The 18,999-nt window shown below is 46.4% G+C and overlaps 2 protein-coding genes and 1 long non-coding RNA gene across 4 annotated transcripts; 2 read left to right on the top strand and 1 right to left on the bottom strand.

Annotated features, from left to right (window-relative positions):
• The first annotated feature begins 1,846 nt into the window (after window positions 1-1,846).
• Window positions 1,847-14,351, top strand: TUFT1 (tuftelin 1). 2 transcript variants are annotated; one of them, XM_056510994.1, is made up of 13 exons: window positions 1,847-1,953; window positions 3,002-3,124; window positions 3,797-3,865; window positions 4,393-4,494; window positions 5,234-5,308; window positions 5,928-6,062; window positions 6,611-6,685; window positions 7,909-8,016; window positions 9,573-9,667; window positions 10,738-10,843; window positions 11,384-11,467; window positions 12,143-12,249; window positions 13,396-14,351. In XM_056510994.1, exons 1-13 carry the CDS (start codon window positions 1,912-1,914, stop codon window positions 13,448-13,450), a joined length of 1,176 nt encoding a protein of 391 aa, XP_056366969.1. In that variant the 5' UTR covers window positions 1,847-1,911; the 3' UTR covers window positions 13,451-14,351. The 2 variants fall into 2 exon arrangements, with proteins under 2 accessions (XP_056366969.1, XP_056366970.1); XM_056510995.1 differs by having other exon boundaries at window positions 1,853-1,953; window positions 3,005-3,124.
• LOC130263489 (uncharacterized) lies at window positions 13,731-14,892 on the bottom strand. Its single transcript, XR_008842330.1, has 2 exons — window positions 14,562-14,892; window positions 13,731-14,408 (listed from the first exon to the last, which is right to left on the bottom strand). It is a non-coding gene; the product is annotated as an uncharacterized LOC130263489 (long non-coding RNA).
• Window positions 14,893-15,626: 734 nt separating this feature from the next.
• LOC130263453 (basic salivary proline-rich protein 1-like) lies at window positions 15,627-18,807 on the top strand. Its single transcript, XM_056511045.1, has 3 exons — window positions 15,627-16,119; window positions 17,712-17,830; window positions 18,615-18,807. Exons 1-3 carry the CDS (start codon window positions 15,691-15,693, stop codon window positions 18,772-18,774), a joined length of 708 nt encoding a protein of 235 aa, XP_056367020.1. The 5' UTR covers window positions 15,627-15,690; the 3' UTR covers window positions 18,775-18,807.
• The last annotated feature ends 192 nt before the right edge of the window (window positions 18,808-18,999 follow it).

Below are 18,999 nucleotides of genomic sequence, written 5' to 3'. Positions count from 1 at the left end.
GGAATTCTGAGGGATTCTTGGGTGGGAATTTTTGGGAAATCTCAGGAATTTGTGGGGGGAATTTTTGGGAATTCTGGGTGGGAATTTTTGGGTATTCTGGGTGGGAATTTTTGGAAAATCTCAGGTATTTGTGGGGGGATTTTTGGGAATTCTGGGTGGGAATTTTTGGGAATTCTGGGTGGGAATTTTTGGGAATTCTGGATGGGAATTTTTGGAAAATCTCAGGCATTTGTGGGGGAATTTTTTGGATTTTTGGGTGGGAATTTTTGGAAAATCTCAGGTATTTGTGGGGGGATTTTTGGGAATTCTGGGTGGGAATTTTTGGGAATTCTGGGTGGGAATTTTTGGAAAATCTCGGGAATTTGTGGGGGGAATTTTTGGGATTTTCGGGTGGGAATTTTTGGGGATTCTCAGGAATTCCCGGGCGGGAATTCTGGGTGGGATTGGGGAATTTTCGGGCAGGAAATTTTGGGAATTATTCAGGAATTCTCGGGTGCCACCGCCATGTCCCCAGCAGGTGGCACCAGAGCCACGTCTGTCCCCTGCGGTCACTTCGCGGTCACTTTGTGGTCACCACCCCGGAAGGGCCGCGCCCGCTGTCCCCAAAAATGCCACCCCCGATGTCCCCAAGTGTCCCCACCCAGGAAGGGCCGCGCCCACGCAGGTGACACCGCGAGGGTGGCACCGATGTCACCTGATGTCACCGTGCGGTCACCGCCCAGGAAGCACCAAAAGTGCCACCGCTGCCACCCCTGATGTCCCCAAGTGTCCCCTGTGCCACCCCCGTGCCTCAGTTTCCCCCGAGCTTTGGGCACAGAGAATTCCCTAATCCCAGAAATCCCAAAATTCCCGGGAATTCCGCTCTGCCACCCTCCCCAGGGATGTCCCCAAGGTGTCCCCAAGGCTCTGGCGCAGGTTTGGGGACACGCCCAGGGTGTGACACTGGCACGGCTCAGGTCGCCTTTGGAACAGCTCTGGCCCAGGTTTTTGCCCAATTTTACCCCAATTTTGCACATTTTTAATCCCACTTTAATGCCAATTTAATCCAAATTAATCCTAATTTTATCCCAATTTTATCTCAATTTTTGCCCACTTTTACCCCAATTTTATTCCAATTTCATCCAAATTTTATCTCAATTTTATCCCAATTTTATCTCAATTTTATCCCAATTTCCCCCTAATTTTTCTCCGTTTTTATCCCAAATTTATCCCAATTTTCCCCCATTTTATCCCATTTTTATCCCAGTTTTTCTCCCAATTTTCTCCCAATTTTCTCCCAATTTTCTCCCAATTTCCCCCACTTTTATCTCAATTTTTCCCCCACTTTTCTCCAAATTTTCCCTCATTTTTATCCCAATTTTTCCCCAATTTCCCCCTTTGGGGGCGTGGCCTCTCCTGTGGGCGTGGCCCCACCCTCACCGCTTATTAGCCATGACCATATCTGGGCATAACCCAGCCGGGGGGGCGTGGCCAACATCCCTGTCAATCACAGTGGGGGCGCGACCAAACACCTGTGGGAACGCGGCCAATGAAGCTGTCAATCACAGAGGGGGCGGAGCCAAGCCCCTGAGGGGGAGCTGTCAATCACAGTGGGGGCGTGGCCGAGCCCCTGAAGGGGCGCTGTCAATCACAATGGGGGCGTGGTCAATCCCCTGAGGGGGCGCTGTCAATCACAGAGAAGGCGGGGTCAAGCCCCTGAGGGGAGCTGTCAATCACAGAGAAGGCGTGGCCAAGCCCCTGAGGGGGCGCTGTCAATCACAGAGAGGGGGTGGCCAAGCCCCTGAGGGGGCGCTGTCAATCACAGAGGGGGCGTGGCCAACCCCCACCCAAACCACCCGCGCTGTTTTTGTGGGCGTGGCCAGAGTGGGCGTGGCCACCTGCCTCAGGTGAGGCGGAAGTGGCGGCGGGGCCATGAACGGGCTCCAGGGCTGGGCCGCGCTCCCGGAAATCGCGGTAAGAACTCCCCCGAATTCCCAAAAAAAATCCCAAAACCTTCCCAAAAAATTCCTTAAATCTCCCCCCCCACCAAATTCCGGGATCTTCCCTCCAAAATTCCGGGATTTTCCCCTCAGAATTCCGAGATTTTCCCCTCAGAAATTCCCGGGCCTCTGTTTTTGTTTCTTCCGGGAACTCCCGGGGTTTTTTTTTTCCCGCTTTGGAATACCCGGAAATTCACGAATTTTTCTCAAAAAAATTTGGGATTTTTCCCTTAAAAACTTCGGGATCGCTTTCCAAAAATTCTTGGATCCCCTTCCCAAAATTCCCCAAAATTCCCGGGTCTCTCTTTCCCCAAATTCCCGGAGCTCTCGGGATCTTCCCGCCCTCCTGGGAGGAGTTTGGGGATCCCAAATCCCTTTGGAGTTCCCAAATCCTTCCCAAAATTCCCAAATTTTTCCCAAAATCCACCCATGATCACTCCCCAAAACTCCCCTGGGTCCTTCCTGTCCCAAATTCCCAAAATTCCAGGAATTCCCGAAATTTTTTCCCCTCCCTGGAGCGACTTTTGGGGATAGCAAATCCCTTTGGAATTCCCAAATCCTTCCCAAAATTCCAGGAATTTCAGGAATTTGGGACGGGAGGATCCCGGCAGAATTTTGGGGAGGAGTCCTGGTTGGATTTTGGGAAAAATTTGGGAATTTTGGGGAAAAATTTGGGAATTCTGGGAGGGATCTGGAAATTCCAAAGAGATTTGGGATCCCCAAAAGTCGCTCCAGGAAGAGGAAAAATTTGGGGAATTTCGGGAATTTGGGAATTTTGGGGAAATCCCGGGATGGATTTTGGGGAAAATTTGGGGAAAACTGTGGAATTTTGGGGCGGATTTAGGAATTTGGGGTTGGAATTTTGGGATTCCCTCTTTTCCCAGGATTTTTGGGATTCCCAAAATTCTCATTCCTGGTTAATTCCGTCCCCCCCCCACCACCCCAAAAAACAAAAAAAAAAAATGCTTGGAATGAAAAAGTTGGGGAATGAAAATTTGGGAATTTTGGGAATTTTTTCCCAGCAGGAGCCGAGCATGAGGCGCCCCCTGGAATTCCCGGAATTCCCAGAATTTCCCAGCCTGGAAAACTCACCTGGATCCCTGGAAAATTCTGGAGGGAGCCCCAAATCCACCTGGAATCCTGAGGTGAGTCCTGGGATTTTTGGAAAATTCCCAAAAAAAAATCTGGATCTGGCATTGCTGGATTTTTCCCGGATTTTTTCCTGGATTTATCCCAGATTTTTATGGGATTTTTCCTGTTTTTTTATGGGATTTATCCTGGATTTATTCCAAATTTTTATGGGATTTTTAGTGGATTTATCCTGCATTTATCCCAAATTTTTATGGGATTTTACTGAGATTTATCCTGGATTTTTTCTAGATTTATCCTGAATTTTTCCTGTATTTATCCCAAATTTTTATGGGATTTATCCTGGATTTATCCCAGATTTTTCCTGGACTTTTCCTGGATTTATCCAAGATTTTTATGGGATTTGTAGTGAATTTATCCAGGATTTACTCCAAATGCTTACAGGATTTATTCTGAATTTATCCCAAATTGTTATGGGATTTTTAGTGAATTTATCCCAGATTTGTTCCAAACTATATGGGATTGATCCTGAATTTATCTCAGATTTTTATGGGATTTTTCCTGGATTTATCCTGCATTTTTCCCAGATTGATCCCAAAGTTTTCCTGGATTTTTGGCGGATTTTTCCTGGATTGATCCCAAATTTTTTGGAATTTTTCCTGGATTTTTTAAAATTATTTTTCCTGGATTTATCCCAAATTTTTCCTGGTTTTCCCCATTTTTTTCAGGAGGTGGCTCCAGTTCTGAGGCTGCGCCTGCCCCAAGACCCCCCTGGGGAGCCCCGGCCCAAACAGAAGGTGAGGAAAAAAAATGGGAATTTGGGGAAAAATTGGGAATTTTGGGGAGAAAACTCTGAAATTTGGGGAGAAAAATGAGAATTTTGGGGAGAAAAATGGGAGTTTTTTGGGGGAAAATGGGAATTTTGGGGAGAAAAATGGGAGTTTTTGGGGAAAAATGGGAATTTTGGGGAGAAAAATGGGAGTTTTTGGGGAAAAATGGGAATTTTTGGGGAGAAAAATGAAAAATTTGGGGGGGAAATTGGGAATTGGGGAATTTTGGGAGAAAAATTGGGAATTTGAAGGGAGAAAAATTGGGAATTTGAAGGGAGAAAATTCAGGAATTTTGGAGGGAAGGGGATGGGATTTTTTCCCTAAAAATCCTGGATTTTTCACTAAAAAATTTGGATTTTTCTCTAAAAATCTTGGATTTTTTCCCTACAAGTCTGGGATTTTTGGGGCAATTCCTGTCCTGATGGTGTGAAATCCAAATTCTGGGTTTTTCCTGGAATTTTTTTTGCCCAAAATTTTATTTTTTTCCCCCAAAGCCGGTGGGCAGAGCCTTCGCCATGGTGGCCAAAAGGTCAGATGGGAATTCCTTGGCCTCAGAATGTGTCAAATCCAAGGATGGAGACGAGGAGATCATCAAGGTAAAAAAATCTGCAGAATCCCACCAAAAAATTCCCAAAAAATTGTGCCCAAATTGCCCCAAAATTCCACAAAAATTCCACCAAAAAAAAAAAAAAAATCCATAAAAATCGACAAAAATTCCACAAAGATTCCCAGAAAATTCTGTAAAAATTATGTAAAAATTCCACAAAATTTCACAAAATTCTACAAACTTCCCACCAAAATTCCCCAAAATTCCACAAAAATTCTGTAAAAAATTGCCAGAAAAAAAAAAATCCACAAATATTCACAAAAAATTCTGTTAAAATTCCCCAGAATTTCCCAACAAATTCTGTAAAACTTCCACAGAAATTCCCACAAAAATTCCATAAAGATTCCCAAAAAATTCTGTGTAAATTCCACAAAAATTAAAAAAAAAATTCTACCAAAATTCCCCCAAATTCACAAAAAAGTCCCACAAATATTCCCATGAAAATTCCCCAAAATTCCCATGAAAATTCCACCAAAAATTCCATGAAAATTCCACAAAAAATTCCACAAAATTCCCACAAATATTCCCAAAAAATTCCCCCCAGAATTTCCCTAAAATTCCAAAAAAATTCCCCATGGGGACAACACAGACGAGGAAATCTCTCCCAAAAAAACGTGGAAAATTCAAATTTCACCCAAAAATTCAAATTTTATGGGGAAATTCAGGGCTGGAAAATTCTCAGGAGTCCCAAATTCCCAAAAATTCCCAAATTTTTTGTCTCATTCCAGGTTTATCTCAAGGCTCGTGCCGACCACGAGGAGCCGGTGACGCAACTCAAGAGCGAAGTTCGGCACATCCAGGAGGTGAAAAAATTCCCAAAAATTTCACAGAATTCCCAAAAATTCCACAGAATTCACAAAACTCCACAGAATTCCCAAAATTCCCTGGTTTTCTTACAAAAATTCCCAAAAAATCCCGCAAAATTCCACCCAAATTTTCTGAATTTTTCCCCAAATTCCACCAAAATTCCCCCTCCCACCAAATTTCCCAAAAATGCCACAGAATTCCCAAAAATTCCCTGGATTTCCTACAAAATTCCAAAAAAAAATCCCACAAATTTCCCACAAAATCCCTCCAAATTTTTCCCAAAAATTCCCCAAAAAAATTGCTCAAAATCCCTCCAAAAATTCAAAACAATTTCCTCAAATTCCCCTAAAAACTTTCCCTCAAAAGTCCCAAAAAATCCTCCCAATTTTTTTCCCAAATTTTCTTCAAATTCACCAAAATTCTCCCCAAAAAAATCGCTCAAAACTCCAAATTTTTCAATTTTTATTTTAATTTAATTCAATTTTCCTCATTTTTTATTTCCACTTATTTCCTTTTTTTTCCCTCCCCTTTATCCCAGAAATTCCCAAATTCTCTAAAAATTCCCAAAATCCAAAAAAATCCCAAATTTCCCTTTTTTCCCTCCTTTTTTTCCAGGCTGGGAGTGCCCTGAAAAAACTCCGGGAAGATTTGAGCACCAAACTCCAAACCCGGACAGAATTCCAGGAATTCCGGGAATTTCGGGAATTCCGGGAATTTCGGGAATTTCAGGAATTCCAGGAGAGCTCGGAGGTAAAAAAAACTTTGGGAATTATCAAAACTCCCAATTTTTGGGATGGAAAAATGGGAAAAATTTCTGATTTTTGGGTCTAAAAATAGAAATATTCCCGGTTTTTTGGGGGGAAAAATTCCCAATTTCTTTGTTGGAAAAATGGGGAAAAAAATCCCAAATTTTGAGTGTAAAAAAATGAGAAAAAATTCCCAGTTTTGGGGTGGAGAAAGGAGGAAAATTCCAATTTTGGGGTGGAAAAATTCCCGTTTTTTCCTGTGAAAATCAGAAAAAATTCCCATTTATTTTGGCTGAAAATGGGAAAAAATTCCCAGTTTTTTGGGTGGAATAAATGGGAAAGTTCCAAATTTTTGGGAGGGAAAATTCCCATTTTCTTCAGGGTGGAAAAATAGGGAAAAAAATCTCAATTTTGGGTCAATTTGGGGCCATTTTTTGATATTTTGGGGTCATTTAGGGACATTTTTTAAAATTTTGGGTCAGTTTGGGGATATTTTGGGATATTTTGGGACATTTTGGGACATTTTGGGGACATTTTGGGACATTCCCACAGGAGGAGGCCCCGAGGCTCCTGCGGAGGCTCCAGGAGGCAGAAAAGCGGCACCAGCTGGAGCGGGAGAGCTTCGAGGTGAGCCCAGAATTCCCAAAAATCGGAATTTTCACCCCAATTCTGCAATTCCGAGGGAATTCTCTCCAAGTTTTGAGATTTTAGGGGGGATTCTGCCCGAATTTGGGAATTTTTTTGGATAGAATTTTATCCCAATCCAGGTTGGTTTTTTTTGGGGGTGTGGGAATTTTGCCATTCCCAAATATTTTTTTGTGGGATTCCCATGGAATTCTGGGATCCCATTCCTGGATTTTTTTGGGGGGATTCCCATGGAATTCCAGGATCACATTCCCAGATTTTTTTGAGGAATTCTCCGGATGATTTTGGGATCCCATTCCCGGATTTTTTTTTTGGGATTCCCATGGAATTCTGGGCTCCCATTCCTGGATTTTTTTTGGGGGGATTCCCATGGAATTCTGGGCTCCTGTTCCCTGTTTTTTTTTTTGGGTTTCCCATGGAATTCCAGGCTCCCATTCCCAGATTTTTTTTTGGGGATTCCCATGGAATTCCGGGCTCCCATTCCCAGATTTTTTTTTGGGGATTCCATAGAATTCTGGGCTCCCATTCCCGGATTTTTTTTTGGGATTCCCATGGAATTCTGGGCTCCTGTTCCTCGTTTTTTTTTGGGGTTTCCCATGGAATTCCAGGCTCCCATTCCCAGATTTTTTTTGGGATTCCCATGGAATTCTGGGCTCCCATTCCCGGATTTTTTTTTGGGGATTCCCATGGAATTCCAGGCTCCCATTCCCAGATATTTTTTTCGGAATCCCATGGAATTCTGGGCTCCTGTTCCCTGTTTTTTTTTTGGGGATTCCCATGGAATTCTGGGCTCCTGTTCCCCGTTTTTTTTGGGGGTTTCCCATGGAATTCTGGGCTCCTGTTCCTGAATTTTTTTTGGGGATTCCCATGGAATTCCAGGCTCCCATTCCCAGATATTTTTTTCGGAATCCCATGGAATTCTGGGCTCCTGTTCCCTGGTTTTTTTTTGGGGACTCCCATGGAATTCTGGGCTCCTGTTCCCCGTTTTTTTTGGGGGTTTCCCATGGAATTCTGGGCTCCTGTTCCTGAATTTTTTTTGGGGGCTTCCATAGAATTCTAGGCTCCCATTCCCGGATTTTTTTTTGGAGATTCCCATGGAATTCTGTGCTCCCATTCCCGGATTTTTTTTTGGGATTCCCATGGAATTGTGGGCTCCCATTCCCGGATTTTTTCTGGGATTCCCACGGAATGAATTCCCGTTGCAGCGGGCGCTGGCGCGGTGCCGGGACGACGCCGCTCGCGCCGAGTGCGGCCGGCGCCGCGCGGAGCAGGAGGCGGAACAGCTCCGGGAGAGGCTGGACGGGGCCGAGGCGGTGAGCGGGGACTGGGATTGGGATTGGGATTGGGATTGGGGGATTTGGGATCTGGGATTGGGATTGGGGTATTTGGGATCTGGGATTTGGGATCAGGATTTGGCGGGATTTGGGGTCAGGGGATTTGGGATCGGGGCCGAGACAGTGAGCGGGGACTGGGATTGGGATTGGGATTGGGGGACTTGGGATTTGGGGTCGGGATTTGGGGATTTGGGATCAGGGGATTTGGATTTGGGTTTGGGTTTGGGATTGGGATTGGGGGATTTGGGATATGGGATTTGGGATTAGGATTTGGGGATTTGGGGTCAGGGGATTTGGATTTGGGATTGGGATCTGGGATTTGGGATCAGGATTTGGGGATTTGGGGTCAGGGGATTTGGATTTGGGTTTGGGTTTGGGATTGGGGACGGGGCCGAGACGGTGAGCGGGGACTGGGATTGGGATTGGGATCGGGGGATTTGGGATCAGGGGATTTGGGGTCAGGGGATTTGGATTTGGGTTTGGGTTTGGGTCTGGGATTGGGGACGGGGCCGAGACGGTGAGCGGGGACTTGGGATTGGGATTGGGGGATTTGGGATTTGGGATCGGGATTGGGGGATTTGGGGTCAGGGGATTTGGATTTGGGTTTGGGTTTGGGATTGGGATTGGGGACGGGGCCGAGACGGTGAGCGGGGACTGGGATTGGGATTGGGATTTGGGGATTTGGGGTCGGGGATTTGAGATTTGGGATTGGGGCCGAGACGGTGACCGGGGATTTGGGGTCCGGGGATTGGGATTGGGATTGGAGCTGAGACGGTGAGCGGGGATTTGGAATTGGGATTGGGATTTGGATTGGGGGATTTGGGATTTGGGATCGGGATTTGGGGATTTGGGGTCAGGGGATTTGGGATTGGGGCCGAGACGGTGAGTGAGGATTTGGGATTGGGATTTGGGATCGGGGATTTGAGATTTGGGATCGGGGGATTTGGGATCTGGGATTGGGATTTGGGATTTGGGATCGGGGCTGAGACAGTGAGCGGGGATTTGGGATCAGGGATTTGGGATTGGAATTGGGGGATTTGGGATTGGGATTTGGGATCGGGGATTTGAGATTTGGGATCGGGGTATTTGGGATTTGGGATTTGGCGGGATTTGGGGTCAGGGGATTTGGGATCGGGGCCGAGACAGTGAGCGGGGATTTGGGGTCGGGATTTGGGACTGGGATCGGGATTTGGGGATTTGGGGTCAGGGGATTTGGGATCGGGGCCAAGACGGTGAGCGAGGATTTGGGATTGGGGTTTGGGATTTGGGGTCGGGATTGGAGATGGGGCCAAGACGGAGAGCGGGGATTTGGGATTGGGGTTTGGGATTTGGGATTAAGGCATTTGGGACTGGGATTGGGGGAATTGGGACTGGGACCAAGGACGGGGCCGAGATGGTGAGCGGGGATTTGGGATCGGGATTTGGGATCGGGGGATCTGGGGTCAGGATGAAGGGATTCAAGATGGGGATCAGTGAATTTGGGATTGGGATCAGAGGGTTTGGGATTGGGATGAGGAGATTTGGGATTCCCGCAGGAGCGCCGGGAGCTGCAGGCCCGGCTGGAGTCGGGGCAGGCGGAGCTCGAGCGGCTCCGGGCGGCCGAAGGGGAGAGAGCGGCACAGCAGGAGCGGTGAGAACTCCGGGAATTCCGGGAATTTGGGAATTCTGGGAATGGCGGGATTCGGGAATGCCGGAATTCTGGGAATGCTGGAATTCCGAGAATGCTGGAATTCAGGAATGCTGGAATGCCGGGAATGCTAAAATCTGGGAGTGCCGGAATTCTGGGAATGACAGAATTCCGAGAATGCTGGAATTTAGGAATTCCAGGAATGCTAAAATCTGGGAATGCCGGAATTCTGGGAATGAGAATCCTGGGAATGTCGGGATTCAGGAATGCCAGAACTTCAGAAATGTTAAAATCTGGGAATGCTGGAATTCTGGGAATGCTGGAATTCCAGGAATGCTAAAATCTGGGAATGCCAGAATTCTGGGAATGAGAATCCCAGGAATGCTGAAATCTGGGAATGAGAATCCTGGGAATGTCGGGATTCAGGAATGCCAGAACTTCAGAAATGCTAAAATCTGGGAATGCTGGAATTTGGGAATGCTGGAATTCCAGGAATTTTAAAATCTGGGAATGCCAAAATTCTGGGAATGAGAATCCCAGGAACGCTGAAATCTGGGAATGAGAATCCTGGGAATGTCGGGATTCAGGAATGCCAGAACTCCAGAAATGCTAAAATCTGGGAATGCTGGAATTTGGAAATGCTGGAATGCTAAAATCTGGGAATGCCAGAATTCTGGGATGAAAATCCCAGGAATGTTGGAATTCGGGAATGCCAGAATTCCAGAAATGTTAAAATCTGGGAATGCCAGAATTTTAGGAATGCTAAAATCTGGGAATGCTGAAATTCAGGAATGCTGGAATTCCAGGAATGTTAAAATCTGGGAATAATGCTGGAAGCCCAGATTGGGAATCTTGGGATTGCCAAAATCCCGGGAATGCCGAATTTCTGGGAGTGCTGAAATCCAGGAATGCCAAAATTCCGCAATGGTGAAATTCTGGGAATGAGAATTTTTTTTTTTTTTTTTAATGTGACCATTCCCAAGGTTTTGAGATCAGCATTCCAGAGGGGGTTTTTTGGGAATTCCCAGATTTTTTGAGGCCGTTCCTGGTGATTTTTCCCGGTTTTTTCCCAGCTCATCCCAGCTGGAGAAGGAGGTGGCGACGCTGAGGGAGAAAATTCATCACCTGGACGACATGCTGAAGAGTCAGCAGAGAAAAGTGCGCCAGATGATCGAGCAGGTGGGGAAAAATCCGGGAGAAATGGGGAAAAATCTGGGGAAAAATTGGGAAAAATCGGGAGGGGAATGGAGAAAAATCCAGGGAAAAATAGGAATAAACCCGAGAAAAATCCGGGCAAAAATGGGAATAAATCTGGGAAAAAACTGGGGAAAAATGGGGAAAAAATTGGGGAAGAATGGGGACAATCACAGGAAAAATAGGAATAAATCCGAGAAAAATCCGGGCAAAAATGGGAATAAATCCAGGAAAAATCGGGGGAAAAATGGGAATAAATCCAGGAAAAAGCTTGGGGAAATCCAGGGAAAAATAGGAATAAATCTGGCAAAAAATGGGGAAAAAATTGGGGAAGAATGAGAATAAATCTGGGAAAAATCTGGGAAAAAATTGGGGGGAAATAGGGAAAAACTTGGGAAAAATCCAGGGAAAAATAAGAATAAATCTGGGGGAAAATGGGAATAAATCTGGGAAAAATCCTGGGGAAAATGGGAATAAATAGGAATAAACCTGGGAATTTCCAAAATTTGGGAATTTGTGTCACAGCTGCAGAATTCCAAGAGCGTGATCCAGGCCAAGGACGCGGCGATGCAGGAGCTGAAGGAGAGAGTGGCGTACCTGGAGGCTGAGGTGGGGCTGGAATTCCGGGAATTCTGGGAATTCTGGGAATTCTGGGAATTTTGGGAATTCTGAGAATGGCGGGATGGGAGATGGGGAGCTGGGAATGGGGAGAAGAGAGAAAAATTTGGGGAATGAAGGGAAAAAAGTGGGAAAAGAGAGGAGAAAACGGGGGAAAATGGAGGAAAAACGTGGGAAAAAAATCTGGGAAAAGGAAAAAAAAAAAACCCAAATTTCCCAAATTTTTTCTTCATTTTCCCACCTTTTTTCCCCTTCCTTTTCCCACATTTTTCATCCCTATTCCCACTTTTTTCCCATCCCTTTTCTCACTTTTTCTCCTCCCTTTTCCCTACATTTTTCCTCTTGTTTTACTCCTTTTTTCCCATTTTTCCCATCCCTTTTTCCCACATTTTTCCCATCCCTTTTCTCCCTCCCTTTTCTCCCTCCCTTTTCCTCTTTTTTTTTCCTCCTTTTCCCACATTTTTCCTTCTCTATTCCCACATTTTCCCATCCCTTTTCCCCACATTTTTCTCTCTTTTTTAAACTCCCTTTCCCCCATTTTTTCCTCTTTTCCCACCGGTTTTTCCCCCATTTTTCCCACACGATTCCCAAATTTTCCCGCATTTTTCCCTCCCTATTCCCAAATTTTCCCACATTTTTTCCCAAATCCTGGATTTTTCCCCCCAGAATTTGGAGATGCACGATCGGATCGAGCACCTGATCGAGGACCAAGTGAGCCGGGGCGGGGCCGGGGGCGGGGCCAGAGCTCGATCCAAATCCGAGACCGTCAGCAGGTAACGGGAATTCGGGAATTCTGGGTGGGAATTCTGGGAATTTGGGGTCGGGAATTCCAAGATTTGGGATTTGGGATAAGGATGTTGGGAATTTGGGATGGGAATTTTGGTATTCGAGTCCAAATCCGAGACCGTCAGCAGGTAACGGGAATTCGGGAATTCTGGGTGGGAATTCTGGGAATTCGGGGTCGGGAATTCCAAGATTTGGGATTTGGGCTGAGGATTTTGGGAATTTGGGATGGGAATTCTGATATTCGAGTCCAAATCCGAGACCATCAGCAGGTAACGGGAATTCGGGAATTCTGGGTGGGAATTCTGGGAATTCGGGGTCGGGAATTCCAAGATTTGGGATTTGGGATGAGGATTTTGGGAATTTGGGATGGGAATTTTGGTATTCGAGTCCAAGTCTGAGACCGTCAGCAAATTCCGGGAATTTTGGGAATTTGGGATAGGGAATTTTGGCAATTTGGGAATTTTGGCAATTTGGGAATTTGGGATGGGAATTTTAAGAATTCTGGGAATTCGGGGCAGAAATTTTGGGAATTTGGGATGGAAATTCTGGGAATTTGAGACTGGAATTTTGAGAATTTGGGATGAGAATTCCAGGAATTTGGGACGGGAATTTTGGGGATTTTGGGATCTGAGTTGGGAATGTCAGGATTTGGGAATGTCCAGATTTGGGATGGGAATTCAAGGAATTTCAGGAATTCTGGGATTTGGGAATTACAGGAATTCCTGGAATTTGGGATGGAAATTCCAGAAATTCAGGATGGGAGTTTGGGATGGGAATTCCAGGAATTCGGGACAGGAATTTTGGGAATTTGGGATCGAGAATTTTGGGAATTTGGGATGGGAATTTTGGGAATTTGGGATGGGAATTGTAAGAATTCTGGGAATTCGGGTCAGGAATTCTGGGATTCAGGGTGGGAATTCCAGGATTTGGGATTGGGATTTGGGATTTGGGATTTGGGACCAAATTCCGGAATTTTGCTCTTCCTACTTTGGGAATAATTTAAACCTCCCTAATTTTTCTTCAACTCCATCAGATCCCAAATCCCTCCCACAGGAATTTTTGGGAATCCAGATCTCCCCAAAACCCTTTTCCATAACTTTTTTCCCCACTAAAAATTCCCATTTTTTTCCCAGCAAGCGCCTCCCGGGCCCGAAGCCGCTGCCTCTGATCCGAGTGGTGGAAACCTGAATTTTGGGATCCCTCTGGAATTTTGGGATCCCTTTGGAATTTTGGGATCCCTCCAGAATTTTGGGATCCATCCTGAATTTCAAAATTCCCCGCTGGACTCGGAGCTTTTCCCAAGGGAAGAATTTTGGGATCGCCCAGGGCACAATTCCGGGTGAAAATTGGGAATTTCCTCTTCCCTCTCTCCCAAAAATTTCTGGGATTTCTTCATTCCAGAAATTTTTCCTGAAAAGGAATTTGGGATTTCTGGGGGATTTTTGTATTTTTGAGCAGAAATCCCAAATTTCTGCCCTTTTCCTGGAAAAAAAATTCCAAAAAATTTGGGAGTCGCCGCCTCCAACCTCCAGCACCGACCTTGGACTTGGAAAATCCTCTCCCAACCCCCAAAATTCCATTTTTCCCCAAAATTCCCTGTTTTTCCCAGAGAATTCCATTAATTTCTCTCCAGAATTCCATTTTCCTCAGAGAATTCCATTAATTCCCCTCAGAATTCCATATTTTTCCAGCAGAATTCCATCGTTTTCCCCCCAAATTCCATCTTTTTTTCCCCCACAGAATTCCATTAATTTCTCACAGAACTCCAGGTTTTCCCCAAAAATTCCATGAATTCCCAAAAAAATCCATGTTTTTCCCATAGAAATGTTTTTTTTTTAAAAATTCCATTAATTTCCCACAGAATTCCATGTTTTCTCTCCATCCTTCCATCGTTTTTCCCCCAAAAAACGTTTTTTCCCAAAAAAAAAAATTCCATTGAGTTCCAAAAAAACCTCCAGGTTTTTCCCCACAAAATTCCATATTTTCCCCCATATTTCCATAGTTTTTTTCCATAATTCCATATTTTACCCAAAAAATTCCTTTTTTTTCCCCCACAATTCCATTTTTCCACACAATTCCATATTTTTTTTTTTAAAAAATCTGCAACTTTTCCCCAGAATTCCATATTTTTCCAAACAAATTCCATCTTTCCCCCACAATTCCGTATTTTCCCATAATTCCATATTTTTTCAAATAATTCTGCAGTTTTTCCCACAATTCCATTTTTTTCCCCATAATTCCACATTTCCCCATAATTCCACATTTTTCCCATAATTCCATTTTTCCCCCATAATTCCACATTTCTCCCATAATTCCATTTCCCCCCCATAATTCCATATTTTTCCAAGCAAATTCCATATTTTTTTCCCATAATTCCATTTTTTCCTCCCACAATTCCATATTTCCCCCCAGAATTCCCGCTGGAATTCCCGGAATTCCTGGATTTTTTTTTTTCCCTGTATTTATTTCTGCACATTCCCAGACTCTCCTGGCGAGGTGGGGGATGGGCACAGGTTGGAATTCCCAAAATTCCGACCCAGGACTGCCCCGACCCTGACCTTTGACCCCTCGGGATTCCCGGGAATTGAAAAAAATTCCTGGATTTTCATATTTTAAAAAAAAAAAAAAAAAAGAATAAAAATAAAAAATTTCCGTCTGCTTTAAATTTTGGGAGATTTTTTAGGAGATTTTTGGGGGGAATTGAGGGATTTTGGGGTTGTTTGGGGTGATTTTGTGGGGATTTTTTTGGGATTTTGGGCAGATTTTTGGGGGGATTTTTGGGTGCCTTTGGTGATTCTGAGCAATTTTGGGGGATTTTGGGAAATTTTGGGGTGATTTGTGGAATTTTGGGGGGAAATTTTGGGGTTATTTGGGGGATTTTTGGGTGGATTTTTAGGTGATTTAGGGGATTTGGGTTTTATAATTTTGGGGTGATTTGTGGAATTTTCTGGGGGGGATTTTGGGGGATTATGAGATTTTTTTGGGGGGAAATTTTGGGGTGAATTGTGGAATTTTGGGGGGAATTTTGGGGTTATTTGGGGGATTTTTGGGGGGATTTTTGGGGGGATTTTTGGGGGGATTTTTAGGTGATTTAGGGGATTTGTTTTTTTAAATTTTGGGGTGATTTGTGGGATTTTTTGGGGGGCAATTTTGGGGTGAATTGTGGGATTTTGGAGGAGAATTTTGGGGTGATTTTTGGGTGATATTTGGGGGGATTATTTAGGAGAGCTTTTGAGGGGGAATTTTTGGGGTGAATTGTGGAATTTTTGGGGCGATTTCGGGTTTTTCCCGCCCCCTCCCCGCGCGGCCCCGCCGCTGTTGGGGCCGTTGGCGACAGCGCCGCTCGCGCCGGGGGCCGTTGGCGACATCTCGCGACAGCGGCGGCGGCCCCGCCGGGCCCGGCGACTATCGCGACAGCCGCAGCTCCGATGGCGACATCTCGCGACAGCCGCCCCGGCCCGGGGTCCCAAAAACCCCTCGGGACCAACCCCGCACCCCAAAATCCTCTTGGGGACACCTCGGGGTCCCAAAATCCTTCTGGGGACACCGCGGGCCCCCCCAAAATTTTTGGGGACACCTCGGGGTCCCAAAACCACCCCGGGCACACCTCGGTGCCCCCCAAATCTTCTGGGGACACGCGGCTCCCCCCAAACCCCCCCGGGGACACCTCGGGGTCCCAAAACCCTTCTGGGGACACCCGGGTCCCCAAAAACCGCCCCGGGGTCACGCGGGTCCCCAAAAACCCCTCTGGGGACACCTCGGGCACCCCAAAACCTCTGCGAGCCCCCCGGGCCCCCCAAATTCCCCCCCAGGGCCGCGCCCGGCCGAGGATCCGCGGCAGCGCCGGGGGGAGCAGGGTGAGGGAACGGGGGGATTTGGGGTACGGGGGGATTTGGGGGGACTGAGGGGGAAATTTGGGGGTACGGGGGAAATTTGGGGTACGGGGGGAAATTTGGGGTACGGGGGAAATTTGGGGTACGGGGGGATTTGGGGTACGGGGGGATTTGGGGTACAGGGGGATTTGGGCAGACTGAGGGGGAAATTTGGGGGTACGGGGGGAAATTTGGGGTACGGGGGAAATTTGGGGTACGGGGGGGATTTTGGGGTACGGGGGAATTTGGGGTACGGGGAGAAATTTGGGGTACGGGGGGGATTTGGGGTACGGGCGGATTTGGGGGGACTGAGGGGGAAATTTGGGGTACGGGGGGATTTGGGGTACGGGCGGAATTTGGGGTACGGGGGGGGATTTGGGGTACGGGGGGAATTTGGGGTACGGGGGGAAATTTGGGGTACGGGGGATTTGGGGTACGGGGAGAAATTTGGGGTACGGGGGGATTTGGGGTACGGGGGGGATTTGGGGTACGGGGGGGATTTGGGGGGATCGGGGAGAAATTTGGGGTACGGGGGGATTTGGGGTACGGGGGGATTTGGGGGGATCGGGGGGATTTGGGGTACGGGGGGAAATTTGGGGTACGGGGGTAAATTTGGGGTACGGGGGGAATTTGGGGTACGGGGGGATTTGGGGTACGGGGGGATTTGGGGGGATCGGGGGAAATTTGGAGTACGGGGGGATTTGGGGTATGGGGGGAATTTGGGGTATGGGGGAGATTTTGGGGTACGGGGGAGATTTTGGGGTACCGGGGGGGATTTGGGGTACGGGGGGATTTGGGGTACGGGGGAAATTTGGGGTACGGGGGGATTTGGGGTACGGGGGGAAATTTGGGGTACAGGGGGATTTGGGGTACGGGGAGAAATTTGGGGTACGGGGGGATTTGGGGGTACGGAATTCGGAATTGGGATACGGGGGAAATTTGGGGTTATTGGAGGGGGATTTGGGGTTACTTTGGGGTGGTTTTGGGGGATTTTTAGGGCACTTTTGGGGGATTTGGGGAGGATTTTGGGGGGGGTTTTGGGATGATTTTATGGGTTTTTTTTCAGATTATTTTAGGGGGTTTTAGGGGTATTTTTATGGGATTTTGATGCGATTTGGGAAGGGTTTTTATGGGAGTTTTTCGAGTGTTTTTTAGGATTATTGTCGGGGGGTTTTTGGGGTGTTTTAATGGGATTTAGGGAGGATTTCTATGGGATTTTTTCAGGCGATTTTCGTATGATTTTTGGGTAGATTATAGGAGAAATTTTGGGGTGACATTTATAAGATTTTTTTGGGGCGATTTTGTTGTGATTTTCCGGGATGGGATTTTGTGGAGAATTTTTATAGGACTTTTCCAGTTGGTTTTTGGGGTGATTTTCAGGAGTTTTGGGGTGACTTTTATAGGATTTTTTCGGGCGATTTTGAGGGAAATTCGGGGTTTTTCAGTGAATTTTTACGGGATTTTGAGGACGATTTTAACGGGACTTTTCCGGGCGATTCTCGGAGGATTTTTAGGGGAATTTTATGGGGTTTTGGGGATGATTTTTGGGGTCTCATCCCCCCTTTTTTTCCCCTCAGCCCTCGCTCCCCTCCAGCCCCATCGTGCAGCTCCAGGATGCGAGCAGCGCCCCTCCCCCGCGCCGGGAGAAACCCGAAACCATCCGAATCATCACCCGGGACATGATCCGGGAGCTCATGTGAGGCTCCCAAAACCCGCCAGGATTCCCCCAAAAATCGCGGAATTTCCCCCCCCAAAATTCACAATTTCTTCCCTAAAAATTCGCCCTTGTTACCCTAAAAATCGCTGGACTTTTTCCCCAAAAATCGCGGATTTTTTCCTCAAAATTCAGGATTTTTTTCCCCAAAAATCACGGATTTCCCCCCCAAAATTCGGTATTTCTTCCCCAAAAATCAGGATGTTTTTCCCCCCAAGAATCGGGGCTTTCCCCCCCAAAAATCGGAATTTTTTTTCCCTAAAAATCCATGGTTTTTTCCCCCAAAATAGGGATTAATTTCCTCAAAAATCGTGATTTTTCCCCTCCAAAATTTTTATTTTTATTTATTTTTATTTTATTAATATTTTCCCCCCAAATATCAAGGATTAGTATTCCCAAAATTCAGGATTTTTTCCCCAAAAATTACAGATTTTTTCCCCAAAAATTACAGATTTTTCCCCCAAAATCAGGGATTTTTTAGACCAAATTGGTTTTTTCCCCCTAAAATCCATAACTTCTCCCTCAAGATTCAAGGACTTTTTTTTTTTTTTTCTCTAAGATCCTTAACTTTTCCCACAAGATTCAAGAACTTATTTTCCCCCAAATCCGCGACTTCCCCCCAAATCAGGAACGTTTCCCCCAAAATCAGCGATTTTTTCCTCGCTAAAACCACGGGTTTTTTTTTCCCCAAAACCGAGGGGTTTTCCCCCAAAACTGGTGATTTTTTTTTTCACCAAAATGGATTTTTTTCCCCCCAATCCCGCAGCGTCCCCCGGGAGCGCCCCCCGGGCTCGCTCGTCATCGGCTCCGAGGATTTCCAGCGGATCCAGGACGAGGCTCGGGCTCCGCGCCGGGAGCTCGCGGATCGGCTGCGGATCCTCCGCGCCCGCCAGGACGCCGCTTTCGTGGGCATCTCCCGTCCCTGATCCCCGATTTACCCATCCCAAATTCCCCATCCCAAATTCCCCATCCCAAATTCCCCATCCCAAATTCCCCATCCTAAATTCCCCATCCTAAATTCCCGATCCCAAATTCTCGATCCTGAATTTACCCATCCCAAATTCCCCATCCCAAATTCCCCATCCCAAATTTCTCCAACCCAAATTTCCCCATCCCAAATTCCTGATCCCAAATTCCCCATGACCAAATTC

The sequence above is a fragment of the Oenanthe melanoleuca genome, chromosome 25 (assembly GCF_029582105.1).
Source record: "Oenanthe melanoleuca isolate GR-GAL-2019-014 chromosome 25, OMel1.0, whole genome shotgun sequence".
NCBI lineage: Eukaryota > Metazoa > Chordata > Aves > Passeriformes > Muscicapidae > Oenanthe > Oenanthe melanoleuca.
Note: the sequence above shows the minus strand (reverse complement) of the source record. Positions and strands in the feature narration are given on the sequence as shown.

Bases quoted from the DNA above. Each gene is read 5' to 3' on its own strand.
- TUFT1 (XM_056510994.1), top strand. From the start codon at position 1,912: ATGAACGGGCTCCAGGGCTGGGCCGCGCTCCCGGAAATCGCG. The intron at 3,125-3,796 runs GTGAGTCCTGGG...CATTTTTTTCAG, and splicing joins AATCCACCTGGAATCCTGAG to GAGGTGGCTCCAGTTCTGAG. The intron at 5,309-5,927 runs GTGAAAAAATTC...CTTTTTTTCCAG, and splicing joins AAGTTCGGCACATCCAGGAG to GCTGGGAGTGCCCTGAAAAA.
- LOC130263453 (XM_056511045.1), top strand. From the start codon at position 15,691: ATGGCGACATCTCGCGACAGCCGCCCCGGCCCGGGGTCCCAAAAACCC. The intron at 16,120-17,711 runs GTGAGGGAACGG...TTTTCCCCTCAG, and splicing joins GCAGCGCCGGGGGGAGCAGG to CCCTCGCTCCCCTCCAGCCC. The intron at 17,831-18,614 runs GTGAGGCTCCCA...CCAATCCCGCAG, and splicing joins GACATGATCCGGGAGCTCAT to CGTCCCCCGGGAGCGCCCCC.